Below are 13,035 nucleotides of genomic sequence, written 5' to 3' on the forward strand. Positions count from 1 at the left end.
ACCATTTCAACAGCCACAACCAATGTAACATGTGGAGAGGCATCAGGACCATCACAGATTATAAGCAAAGCAACTAGCAGCTCAGCAATCACCCAGCCCTCCCAACACCTTAAACAGTTTCTTTGCACACTTTGACTCTCCAAGCAGTAGAACGTTAGAACATCTTCCTCAGCCAGAGATGCAGCAACAACCTTTTGTCCTGCATTTGCATCAAGCGACCTCCTCCTTGAAGGAGCAATAAGTGAAATTTCATTATTTTAGATAGAAATAACAAAAAAATTGTTTTGTGAAGAACTAAATGTATCTTTTTAGATGGACTATGGTAAGAGGTCACACACCGTCTCTCTGTGTTGCTCTCCAGTCTGTTGTTTTCATTGCCGGGCCGGCCGCGTACATGTATGTGCATATGAACAACTGCCACTCAGTGCTCAGCCCCTCCCTGCCCTTCAAATGCTACTGCCGCATTCACCTGCAGATGATCAAGTCTCATTATTACCGTCAAAAACAATGGTCTTTGGTAAAGAAGTCATTAAATGAGAAAAGAGACAAAACAAGGATTAACATTGGCCTCGCATTTCCAAGGTGGAGGGCATTTAGAGAGCACAAGCAACCCCATTTTGACTAGGAGCTAGCTTTCCTCCTGCGGACAGGTGAGTAACAGCATGAGGTCAACTTCTGGCTTTTGTTGGTGTTATAGCATTGCTAGACTTGTGTTGCTATGTTAATTCAATTCAATGTAATACTACAATTGTAGCATGTGGGTTAATTGTTGGAGATTGACCAGCAATGGGCCAGGTGTTACTGTTGTGAGAGGCTAGTAGTCGGTAGCCCAGCTAACACAGTTAGCATTGTTTCATGCAACCCGGCGGGCTTGTGAGCTGCTCACCTAGTGCTGAAATATTGCTTATTGCTCCTTCAAAGAATGCCAGTATCAACAAGGCTGCAGGTTCAGACATGGAGTCAGGTCAGATGCTAAAATTATGTGTTGACCAACTTAGTTTTTCTTGGAATGGTTACCCCTCTCTGCAGCTCTCCATGGTCTCTTCTTGTCTGAAGTCCTCCATCATTTTGCCTGTGCCCAAAAACACAACCATCACCTGTTGCTGACCAATCAACGATGCCATTACTGCTGGCCTGGACAGCTTGCAGTTCGCCAACAGGGACAATTGCTCCATTGAGCTTGTTGGCACTTCACATGACTCTGACTAATCTGCAGCATCCAAAGACGTATGTTAGAATGCTGTCTGTGGACTTCAGCTCAGCCTTAAACCGTGTGCTCTCAAACATGCTGGCTCTGAAGCTCCACGACCTGGGATTATCTGCACAGCTCTGATCCTAGATCAGTGATTTCCTCACCAACAGGCCTCAGGTGGTGAGGATTGGGAAACACACATCTACCCCACTGGTCCTCAACAATGTAACTCCGCAGCATTGTGTCATCAGCCTTGCCCTCTTCACCTAGGACTGCTCTGCTATTCACACCACAAACATGGTTGTAAAGTTTGCAGATGACCCAATGATGGGTCATCTGCAAACCCATCATCAACAATGATGAGACCCACTACAAGGTGTGTATGTGTGTATGTATGTATGTGTGTATGTGTGTGTGTGTGTGTGGGGTCAACAATCAGACACAGTAGTGCTCCAGGAAAACCTCATTTTGAACACCAACAAGACCAAGGAGGTTGTAGTGGGCTATAGGAGCTCCATAATGATGATGATAGGTGATAGAACTTTTGGACAGCACAAGCTTCCTGGGAATTTCCATCTCCTCCGACCTCTCCTGGACTGTGAACTCCTCTCACCTGGCGAAGAAGGCCCAACAACGGCTCTTGTTTCTCAGGAAACTGAAACGGACTGGACTTTCTACTCAGCTGATAATAAAGTTTTATAGAGCTACAGTTGATAAAACTTGTCTCTGCCATTTTACCTCTCAGCAGGGGCGGTTCTAGACAGGGGCCAACAGGGGCCCATGCCCCTGTAGAACTGGTCCTGGCCCCTGTTATAGCCCCTGTACTAAAGACATAACATTAAATACACTTCTAATAATTACTTGCAATGGCAAAGAAACCATAACTGGTTGGTCACTTTGACCAATTTTATTTTTTACCTATACAGTTTTACTCTAAGAAGGATATAAAAATTAAGATGTTTCACATTTAGCTTTTCCAGAGCCACAAGTGCCTCACTTAATATTATTACACAGTTAAATATTGCCATTTTATTGTTTAATTTTTTTGTTCTATGCCCTTGTGAAAAAACACTGGCCCCACCTTGGCCCCCCTTGTAAATTTGGTCTAGAACCGCCACTGCCTCTCAGTAACAGTAAATATGTGTGTTTCGGTGTCCAAGGGGTTTAATTAGTTTCAACCTTATTCTGACCATGATTATTTCAATCAGACTATGAGCTCTTTAATTGTTGCTCTGCTCAGTGATATCTAAAGGGTTGGGTGGGCAATAAACACAAGCCTGAACAAAGTTGAGCTTACAGTGTGTTATTACAGGAAGACGAAAGACTCACATGAACTATGGAATGAGGAACAGTTTCAAGCAGAAAGTGAATAAGATAAGGTAAGATAAGATAATATATACTTTTTTGATCCCAGAATTGAGGCATTATTGGGCAGCAGCAAGATAACAAACTGGAAAGAGTGATAAGCTCATCATAAGACCTAAAGCCATGAAATAGACGGTTTAACGGGTTTAATGCACAGGGTAATGGCATGTGGCAGGAAAGATTGGCAAAATATCACTGACTATTACAGTCGAGCTGCTTCTAAAAGGAAACAAGCTGCAGACACAGTTAGACCAGCAACTACATAAAAGGGCTTTCCAGCATGAGCAGCTTGTAAAGCCACACCTGTAATTAAACACTTAACATCAATTAAAGCAACCTTTGAACCTGAAGCACCACTTTGTCTTAAACAAGGCCAGGCAGCTGTCACTGTCTTCCATCTACATTTAATGATCCTGTTTACAGAGCTACAGTTTCTATTTGTGCAGCAATAATCAACTACGATATCAGGAAAAGCTGTTTCTTCACTATAATTCATAGCAGCACCCCTAAAGCTGATCTACGAATGAAGTGGTGTTCACCTCATCTGGATGGAAAAGGGGAAGTTACTGAGAACTTTTCTTTCTGGATCATCAACTTTTCCTCAATGTCCAAATAGGTCTTTGTTGGGTCTGGTTTATTTAGATGATGTAATAATTTATAAAGGTGATGAACTGTTCAACACTTCAAACACAAATCTTCAGTTTGTGCATCCAAACAACAGATTCTTGCTCAGAATGTGAGCAAGATAGAAGATACAGGAGCAGCTGTAGCGTCACTGAGCTGGAGACTCGTGGTCTGAATAGTTTAGCCAGGGTAACGTAAAAAACTAGCAGATGCAAATGCAGATTAATGTGGACTGGAACCATCACAGAGACCAATCAGCAGAGATGATGAGGTGACTCAGGACCACAATTCTCAGTGAATTGAGAACTTAAACTCCTTCTAGCCGTCCCTTTATTGTTGTTGAAAGGACCAAGTGAAATTGAAGCCAGCTTGTTGACATCTCACTGCACCACTGAGCAGTGCAGGGATGGTTCTGTGATGGTGGGGAGAGCTGAAGCAGGAGCGAGGACCTCGGGCGGGCTGGACTGCCAAGCCATCTAACATTTCTCTTTCACACAATGTGGCAGCCATGAAACAAGGGGAGAGTTTACAATTGGCATTAACCAATACCGTTTCATGGTGAAACTTGATTGTATAAGTCTTTTCTGGCAAAACTGTTGGCAACCCTACTTAACTCTCACATTATGGGACAACCTTACTACAGGCAACAGTGCCAACACCTGGACACTTTGAAAACTGCATGAGTTAAAGGCAAAAAGGAAATAACAGCAACTTCATTTGGGAAAAAAATTATAATAAGTTGACAAATTCACCTGGCTAGGCTTATTTCTAGGAATGAATTCATCATTCTATTGTTGAAAATTATGTTTATTTGGGTTAAATGTGAAGAGGAAAACTAACATCATGTTTCAATCAAATCCTGTATGTTTTTAAGGATCTTTGAGTTATTAAAATTTCCAATGTACAAAATATTTAAAGCCACACATTGTTGTAGTAATAATAATAATAATACATTTGAAGGATGTGATCATTTGTCTGTGTTAAGAACATTTTGTAAACATAAATATTTAAGAGAATATTTGTGTCCATTTATCAGATCAAAACAGAACAATAAAGTCTCGTTCAGTATTGTTTCTGCTCTTTGTAATTCATTTCCACAATCAGTTTAAGCAAACGCCAACCGAACAACAAACAAGATGATAAAGTAGCTCCATAAAGACAGCTGGTCCAACTGGACCTCAGATCAGTTCTGATTATTTCACGTTAGTAAATTTAGCAAAGGATCCAACATCTGAAGGCCCAACTCCAGCATGTAGCGGCGGAGTGAACGTCGTCTGGACTCAGAGTCATGGTTTCAGAGATGCTGTAGAAAGACAGAATACCTGCTCTGTGATCCAGGTACACTCCTATTCTGGAGGAAACTGGACCTGATACTGGAGTTTTAACTCTTCTGTGATAAAGTTTGAAACTGTGTGAAAAAAATAAAAAATAAAAAATAAATATATATATATATATATATATATATATCTGCGACAGACTGGCAACCTGTTCAGGATGTACCTCGCCTCTCGCCCAGTGAACGCTGGAGATAGGCACCAGCAACCCCACGACCCCATGAGGGATTAAGCGGTTTGGAAAATGTATTTATATATATATGTATATATATATATATATATATATATATATATATATATATATATATATATATATATATATATATATATATACATTTTGGTGAATCATGAATCAATTTTAAAATTAATCAATTTTAGTCAACTATACTCACTGATTATTTAATTAACTTCGACGTTGTTTTTTTCTTTAAAGCTATAGCTATTATAACAAATGGTTCAGTGCATTTAAATGTTCTTATTGTGGTTAAAAGTAGTTGAATATATTGACAGAATTTATGTATGCTGCAAAACACAGCCACTCATTCATATATACACACACACACACACACACACACACACACACACACACATATATATATATATATATATATATATATATATATATATATATATATATATATATATATATATATATATATACACATAATTCACCAATGTCTAATTCACCAATGTCTAATCTCTCTGATGCGTTAATGGAGTAGATTCAGTTTTGGAGTCACAAAAACTTGGACGAGTAGACCTGTATCTCTCTATCTAATATTAGAAAAATCACATTCTAATATAAACAATATCTTTTAATCTTACTTGTGAAAAGTTATCCTTCGAGCCCTGACGTCCATTGTCCATAGATTTAAACAAAAATACGCCGCACAGTGCTGAGGTATCATTAGTGTGTTCAGGTTGAATCAGAAGGTTAGGGTAGCAGGTCAACCGCTCCAAGATGGCGGCTGTAATTTCTGCGCTGCGACAGTCAATGCAGGATCTATTCTTATATGTCTATGTGCCTCCCTCCCCCACTTTCCGTCGTTGCTTGGGCCGGGATTGGAGCATCGGTTCTTACTGATTTACTGTCGCTTTTTCGACACAAAAAACTGAAAGCCATTTCACATATCGAATATTTTCACACCATTGCGTGGTTTAGAAGTTTTCTTGTCTGATATCATCAAGTTGATGTGTTTTATTTTGTTTAAATCTTTGAGTGCGGGGGTCTTTTTGTGTTGAGTTGGGGGTCTTATGCGTCGTCCAGAAGAAAGCTCTGTTAACTCGTGGCTCTGCGTGTTTTTCTTTTGTGCTTAATCCGAAAAAGTATCCCGGGCAACCCTTAAAACCGGCTCTGCGTGTTTCTCCGCTGTGTACAGGTGAGTTTAATTGTATCCATTTATTTCACTGATGGGTGTCGTCAACCAATTTATATGCAGTTCTTTATTCTGGCCGCCAGGTGTCATCGTTTCATCCCTTTTCCTTCAACGTTGAAACGATTGAATCGCTGTTAAAGTAGTTACTTTCTTGGGAAATATGCTACAAAATGTAAATAATACACGGAGTCTAGCGTCTTGTTTAATTTTGTTACATTTTGTGGCTTCAGAGTGGCGGACTTTGACCCTTTTACCATCATTTGGTTGTTTACACAGACCCAGCTGTCATCAGATCTTTTTTTTTTTTTTTTTTTTTACTTATTTGTTTTCTTTTTGTGAGAAAATTGTGCTATTATTGTTACACTGCAGAAGAAAGACATACAAAAAAACACACCTTTGCATAATTCTATGTAGTTTTCATTTTAATGATAAACATTCATAACAAAATATCCCTTATGTAGCAGAAAATATATTCTCTATTAGCTTACCTATATTATTATTATTATTATTATTATATTTTCCTTAAAGAATGGTCCCAAAGCTTTGCAGTCGTCTGACATCAATGCATTCAGCCCCATCCCCCATTGCTGCATTGTTCACTCCCACGTCCCTTTTTATCCTCCTGTCTAAAGGCTGTTTTCTGCCAGTTTGTTAAAGACATTCATTCAAATTAGGTCCACATAAAACTGCCTTTTACATCTTCATCATTAATCAACATAGTTTTCTTGGCAGGAGCTATCAGCGTCTATGCTTTTTTCATTTATGGCTCCTGAAAACAAGTTATACTCAGAAACTTATGAATGAAAGCTGCCGTCTACTTTTTCTTTATTTGTATTTTACAAATAGTCTGTTAATCTACTAGCAGTCTTAATTAAAAGGTCTCATGACTTCCTGAAGGTCTTTCAAAGTTGCTTGGTATTTGGCAAATATTTAATTCATTTGTTTTAACTCTGAACTGTATTAGTTGTTTAGAAATAATGAGGGTTTAAAAAGAAAAAAGTGAAGTAAACGGTGTCTTGTCCACACATAACTTAGCAAAGAGCTTATTTTAAAATGGGTTTTAACAATCTGATTAGGCGGCATCTATAGTATAGAAAAATACTCGATACTCCAAAAAATACTCCAATGTGTGAATGGAATTCACTTACAAAGACTATCGTACAACAAAACACTCTCTATGGTTTCAAAACTTCACTAAAGAAATATTACCTTCAAAGAAATTTGGATAGTTAATGTTAATTTTATTAAGGAGATACTGTGTAGGGTTCTTGTTAGCTAGTTCTTTGATATAGATCTATCTGGAGTAGCGAAATTTTATGTTAATTATGTTTATTTATTTATGTTACTTTTTAATGATAAAAGGCATTAAATGTAAATATGTATTAAATTTTGTGTAAATGTCTTGTATGTATAGTGTGTAATGTGATGTAATACATTATATTGTCACGTGGAAGACTGAAGGACCCCAGGAAGAATAGCTTTTAGCTGATGCTAAAGCTAATGGGGATCCTAATAAAACAAACAAACAAACAAACAAACTCGGAACATTATATGGTCAACTGTAAGGTTAACTTTTATTTTGGATATTTTTTTTGTGTAGTAGCTTATTTGATCATTGTTAATTCTATTTTTAGCGTAACGTTTGTGTTGGCAATGGCTTTGTTGCCAAGAAGATCAATGTTGCCCTGTCCTGCTGAGATAAATACTATTGGATAGCTGGTAGTATCACACACAGACACAGGGGAAGATGTTCTCTGCTGAGAAGACATTATAGCGGGCTTTGAAATTGGGGTTATGGTCAAGTTTCCCAAAAGTTTGCCAGACATGAGTAAAATATATTGTAGTTAATAAAATAATCCATGTTTGCGTGTCCTTGTCTTTCAGCAAAGACGAGCTGCAACATACAAGCGAAGACCAGTCGTTTTAAAAGCAGAAGCCTACGTGAAAACTGTTTGATCTGTAACCAGACAGAAACAAAAATGGAGCAGAGAGAAGATGAGCTGAACCAAGATTCTATCGCATGTCCGATCTGTCTGGATCTCCTCAGCGAGCCCGTGACCATCCCCTGTGGCCACAGCCACTGTATGAGCTGCATCAAAGGTCACTGGGATGAGGAAGACCGGGCCGGGGTCCACAGCTGCCCCCAGTGTGGCCAGACCTTCAGCGGGAGACCTGCCTTGAAGAAAAACACAACGTTGTCAGACTTGGTGGAGAAGCTGCAGAGGGACGGTCTGAAAGCGAGCCGATCCGATCACGGCTCTGCCGGACCCGAAGACGTGGCCTGTGACGTCTGCAGCGGGATCAAGCTAAAGGCTGTGCAGTCCTGCTTGGTCTGCTTGGCCTCTTACTGCGACAAACACGTTCAGCTTCACTACGAATCTTCTGCGTTCGAGAAACACAAGCTGGTGGAGCCCTGCAGAGACCTCCAGGAGAGCATCTGCTCCCTGCATGATGAGGTGATGAAGATCTTCTGCCGCACCGATGAAGAGCTGATCTGTTATCTCTGCCTAATGGATGAACACAAAGACCACGACACAGTCTCACTTGCAGCAGAAAGGACTGAGAAGCAGAAGGAGCTCCAGGTGAGTCGACAACAAATCCAGCAGAGAATCCAGGACCAAGAGAAAGATGTGAAGCTGCTTCAACAGGAGGTGGAGGCCATCAATGTCTCTGCTGATAAAACAGTGGAGGACAGTGAGAAGATCTTCACTGAGATGATCCGTCTGATCCAGAAAAGAAGCTCTGATGTGAAGCAGCAGATCAGATCCCAGCAGGAAACTGAAGTGAGTCGAGTCAAACAGCTTCAGGAGAAGCTGGAGCAGAAGATCACTGAGCTGAAGAGGAAAGACGCTGAGCTGGAGCAGCTCTCAGAGATAGAGGATCACAACCAGTTTCTCCACAACTACCCCTCACTGTCAGCACTCAGTGAGTCTACACACTCACCCAGCATCAATATTCGTCCTCTAAGATACTTTGAGGATGTGACAGCAGCTGTGTCAGAGCTCAGGGTCATAATACAGGATGTAATGAGAGACTCGTGGACAAACATCTCCCTTAAAATCGCTGAGGTGGATGTTTTACTGCCAGAACCAGAACCAAAGACAAGAAATGGCTTCTTGAAATACTCTAAAGAAATCACTCTGGACCCAAACACGGCGCACTCGCATCTTCTGTTGTCTGAGGAAAAAACAAAAGCCACCTACATGAAGGAAGACCAGCACCATCCGAGCCATCCGGACAGGTTCACCGCCTGGCACCAGGTGCTGAACACAGAGAGTCTCACCGGTCGCTGTTACTGGGAGCTGGAGGCCAAACGTGGCGGAGTTCGTGTTGCGGTCGCGTACAAGAACATCAAAAGAGCCGGCCGCTTGAATGAATGTTTGCTGGGATGCAACGACAAGTCGTGGGCGTTATGTTGTGACCGCAACAGCTACACGTTTTGGCACAACAACGTGAAAACTCCACTTTCAGGTCCTTGCTTCTTGAGAGTGGGAGTGTACCTGGATCACAGAGCAGGTATTCTGTCTTTCTACAGCGTCTCTGACACCATGACTCTCCTCCACAGAGTCCAGACCACATTCACTCAGCCTCTACATGCTGGACTCCTTTTTTACTCTGATGGAGACACTGCCGAGTTCATCAACCTCAAATAGATAACGTCTTTAAAAAGATGCCGAAAAAATTGTGGTGCGGGTGGAATATTCATTTGCATTTTAAATTATAAGGTATTGATTGCTGTGTGATTTACAAAGGAAATCTTTTACAGCAGTTGTGATCAAACACATAACCATTTTCACGTACAAGCTGCGATGGATCGTTTTCCTGTTGGAATATAAAGTTATTCATAGGCAAAACAACACATATAACTTGTCAAATCTGACCTGGAGATTAATTAATTAAAGGATAATTTAAATAACCATATTTTCATTGGCATTTCTTGGAAAATCTTAAATTGCATGTAATGCCAATCTAACCTGTTCTTTGTGATTGACTGATGCCATTGCCAAGTCTTGTTTACTTGTTGCTCTTTCATTACGATTTTTAAATGACCCGTAAGGCCGTACTTTTAGGTCACTAATGGCTCTAGTTTTAATATTCATGAAATAATAGGATATCATTTATAAATGCAGCTGACATATTTTTATCCTCTGTTGAAATGACATGCCTGACATAGTTGTAATTAGTTGTATATTTTTTTTCCTAAAATTGTATCTTAACAATATGCATCACTGTAAAAAGATCTTTGAAAACAAAAAATTGTAAATGTTTCATTCTGTTTAGCCTTAAACAAGCTCCTAGAGATCCAGTAATTATCCTTATTAAAATAAGTTGTTAATAGAAGTAACATCATCAGATTTTAAATGTTTTTTTAAACTGTGCATCATCTGCGTAAACTGTAATCTTAGGATAAATTATCATTCTTTTTTCTTTTTTTTAAACATAAAAGTAAAGGACCCATGCCTGAATGTTGTGGCAGATTTCAGTTTTGGTTCAAGCTGCTGGATATATATATATATATATATATATATATATATATATATATATATATATATATATATATATATATATATATATATATATATATATAATTTTTTTTTTTTTTTTTTTTTTTTTTTGCATGAAAGAGAAATGGTTAACAATTTTACTCGTAAAGAGCAGTGTCATACAATCTTTAAATTAACCAGACCTGTTTGACAGAATTAGAGGCCAAAATGGCAATCTGATGGGATGTAAACTGTTTTCTTTCTTTCTGACATTAGTTCTGTTTTCACCAGAAATTGAGTATTTCTCTGCTGACCCAGTGTTATTGATTACATTTGAGTTGAGGTACTTTTTCCTCAGAAGAGATGTAATAATTACATTCCTGAATTACAGGAGGAAGCGGTGCGGAGGGTTAATCATAAAGCTGTTTAGGGGTAGAACCCGCTGAAGAAGAAAAGTGGTTGGTCCTTTGGTAAGGAAGACTTTAGCTGATTTACTCGTGACATATTTTGGTATTAAAGATGTGCTGTTATTCTGAGGTGAACTCAGAGCATCATAGGTTCTATGAAGAAGTGGACATTTTTATATTTAGCTATGGGACACAAACCCAGATGTGTTTGCATAGATTTAGTTTCTAATGGAAAGTAATAAAACACAATGATTGGTTGGATTCTCTGCTTTTTATTTTTGGTAACAGTACAATGAGTGAATTTTTAAACATTCCCCGAAATATCATTATACATTTTTTAGAAATTAATCTTTGCTCTTAGAGGGCTTGTTTTTCAAAGAGCAAAGTTACAAATATGTCAAAATTAGATCAAATTAACCTAAAATATATTTTCCCTATTACTTGACTAATTTAAGATGTGTGAAATGTGATTATTAACATTCCTATGTGTTTTTTACTCACCACCACTCTACAAAGTGTTGCCTGGTAACTATTCCTTTATTATTGTACTAATCTCCTGTTTTACTACCTCTAAATGTAAACACTTCCTTTCTTGATTCATTTAACAGTTATTATATTTTATCAGCGATGGCACATAAGTTTTTCCCCTCTTTGTCATTGTTTCACATTATTGAGCAGCTAATTAAGGCTTCCATACCTGTGAAAGTTAGCATTATGTTTTAGTTGTTTTTAATGCTTGTCGTAGTTAAAACTGTTGCAGTGCCATTATTGATGTATGTGTGATTGTTTCTTTAATGATATAAAAACCTTGATGTGAAAACAGCTTCTGTGTGTTTCTCCATTGTCTCCCAACCACAAATCTCTGAGGGTTTCCTGACAATTTAACAAACACTGAACGGGTGCGTCACAATTACATTCTCTGAGCCAATAATTGCAGAACAAATTAGAACTGTATGCTGAAAATAGTTGAAGCCAAAATGAACAATTAAGGACTAAAATGATTTAACAGGAAGGGTTCTGTGTCTTTGTGGCTTGTGTTGAAATGTTTCTGCAAATAAAGACTCATTTTTTAAGATGTTGTGTTTTTACACTTGAAAGGAACAAAAAGACATTAACATTTGGAGTCAAAGTTGGTCATTTTAAAGCATAAAATCTTACCTGCAAGTTCAAACTTATAAAGGACCTACAATTAAAAGAAGCCCAAACACCCTACAGAGAAAACTCATTTCAAACGTTTGTAAGCTTCACCACAACAGACCGATACAGCGCCCAATTCACTGCAGACGCATCACCAATTCGCCTATTGATCTCCTGTTCGTGAACAAGACCCAGAGATACTTAAACTCCTCCACTTGGGGCAGAACATCCTCCCCGACCCGGAGAAGGCACTCTACCTTTTTTGTTTGTTTTCTCAATGACAGATGTAAATTAGTGGAAGGATGTCTCACTGTTCATGTTTCTTAAGATTAATTGTCCCACAAGGAGAAATTTGGGCATGACAGTGGTAAATACTGTTGGAATTATTTTTACTATTCTGTATGTTTTACTTCATTTACTATGTCCATTGCGTTTATCACATACTTACTCATTATTATTATAAAGGCTTTAAGGTTTGAGTTTGTTCAGATATTGAGGTGTTTTTCAGATCACTAATGTCTCTCTTATGTATTGTTGTGTTTGTGTTTATTGTCATTTATTTACTGGAGCATGTACCACACTTCCTCTTGCTTCCTACTAAGTGTTTCAACTGTCTCTCTTGTCATTGCAGAAGGCGTGCAGAGATATGACTCTTTTCCAAGAGCTGAACTGAACTGTGTGAACGGTGTTGTATTATCTTGAATGTCACATCATAACGGGTTTTTGTAACTAGGGAACTCCCTAAAAACATAGAGGAAGCGCAGAGTGTGTTTTCAGAGCAGTAAGGAGTTGTAACTGAGCACATCTCTGCTGTTCTCCTTTCAATTAAAACCAAACTAATGCTTGTTGTCTTTTCTTCCCTTTGTTGTTTAATGAATGTTTTAGGTGTTTGAACCTGACAAACACACAGTTAAAAACTAGCTCAGTAATGAAAACAAGCTAATTTAAAGTTAAGTTCTGAAGCAATGGAAAATGAACTTTTTAAAAAGGCAAAATTAAAAAGTCAGTATTGCACAGTTACTGATAACATAGTCAGACTATAGCTGGTTCTGGAATGTATGTCACTGGATCAGAGGGCAATACTGTTGATACATCTACAGTCAAGCGCATCTTCAA

The 13,035-nt window shown here is 38.6% G+C and overlaps 1 protein-coding gene across 1 annotated transcript; it reads left to right on the forward strand.

The window, feature by feature from the left end:
• The first annotated feature begins 5,549 nt into the window (after nucleotides 1–5,549).
• Nucleotides 5,550–10,390, forward strand: LOC105919676 (tripartite motif-containing protein 16). The gene is made up of 2 exons (XM_012855041.3): nucleotides 5,550–5,894; nucleotides 7,776–10,390. Exon 2 carries the CDS (start codon nucleotides 7,871–7,873, stop codon nucleotides 9,542–9,544), a length of 1,674 nt encoding a protein of 557 aa, XP_012710495.2. The 5' UTR covers nucleotides 5,550–5,894; nucleotides 7,776–7,870; the 3' UTR covers nucleotides 9,545–10,390.
• The last annotated feature ends 2,645 nt before the right edge of the window (nucleotides 10,391–13,035 follow it).

This window comes from Fundulus heteroclitus, chromosome 14 (genome assembly GCF_011125445.2).
Source record: "Fundulus heteroclitus isolate FHET01 chromosome 14, MU-UCD_Fhet_4.1, whole genome shotgun sequence".
Classification (NCBI taxonomy): domain Eukaryota; kingdom Metazoa; phylum Chordata; class Actinopteri; order Cyprinodontiformes; family Fundulidae; genus Fundulus; species Fundulus heteroclitus.

Coding starts and splice junctions, on each gene's coding strand:
- LOC105919676 (XM_012855041.3), top strand. CDS start 7,871: ATGGAGCAGAGAGAAGATGAGCTGAACCAAGATTCTATCGCATGTCCG.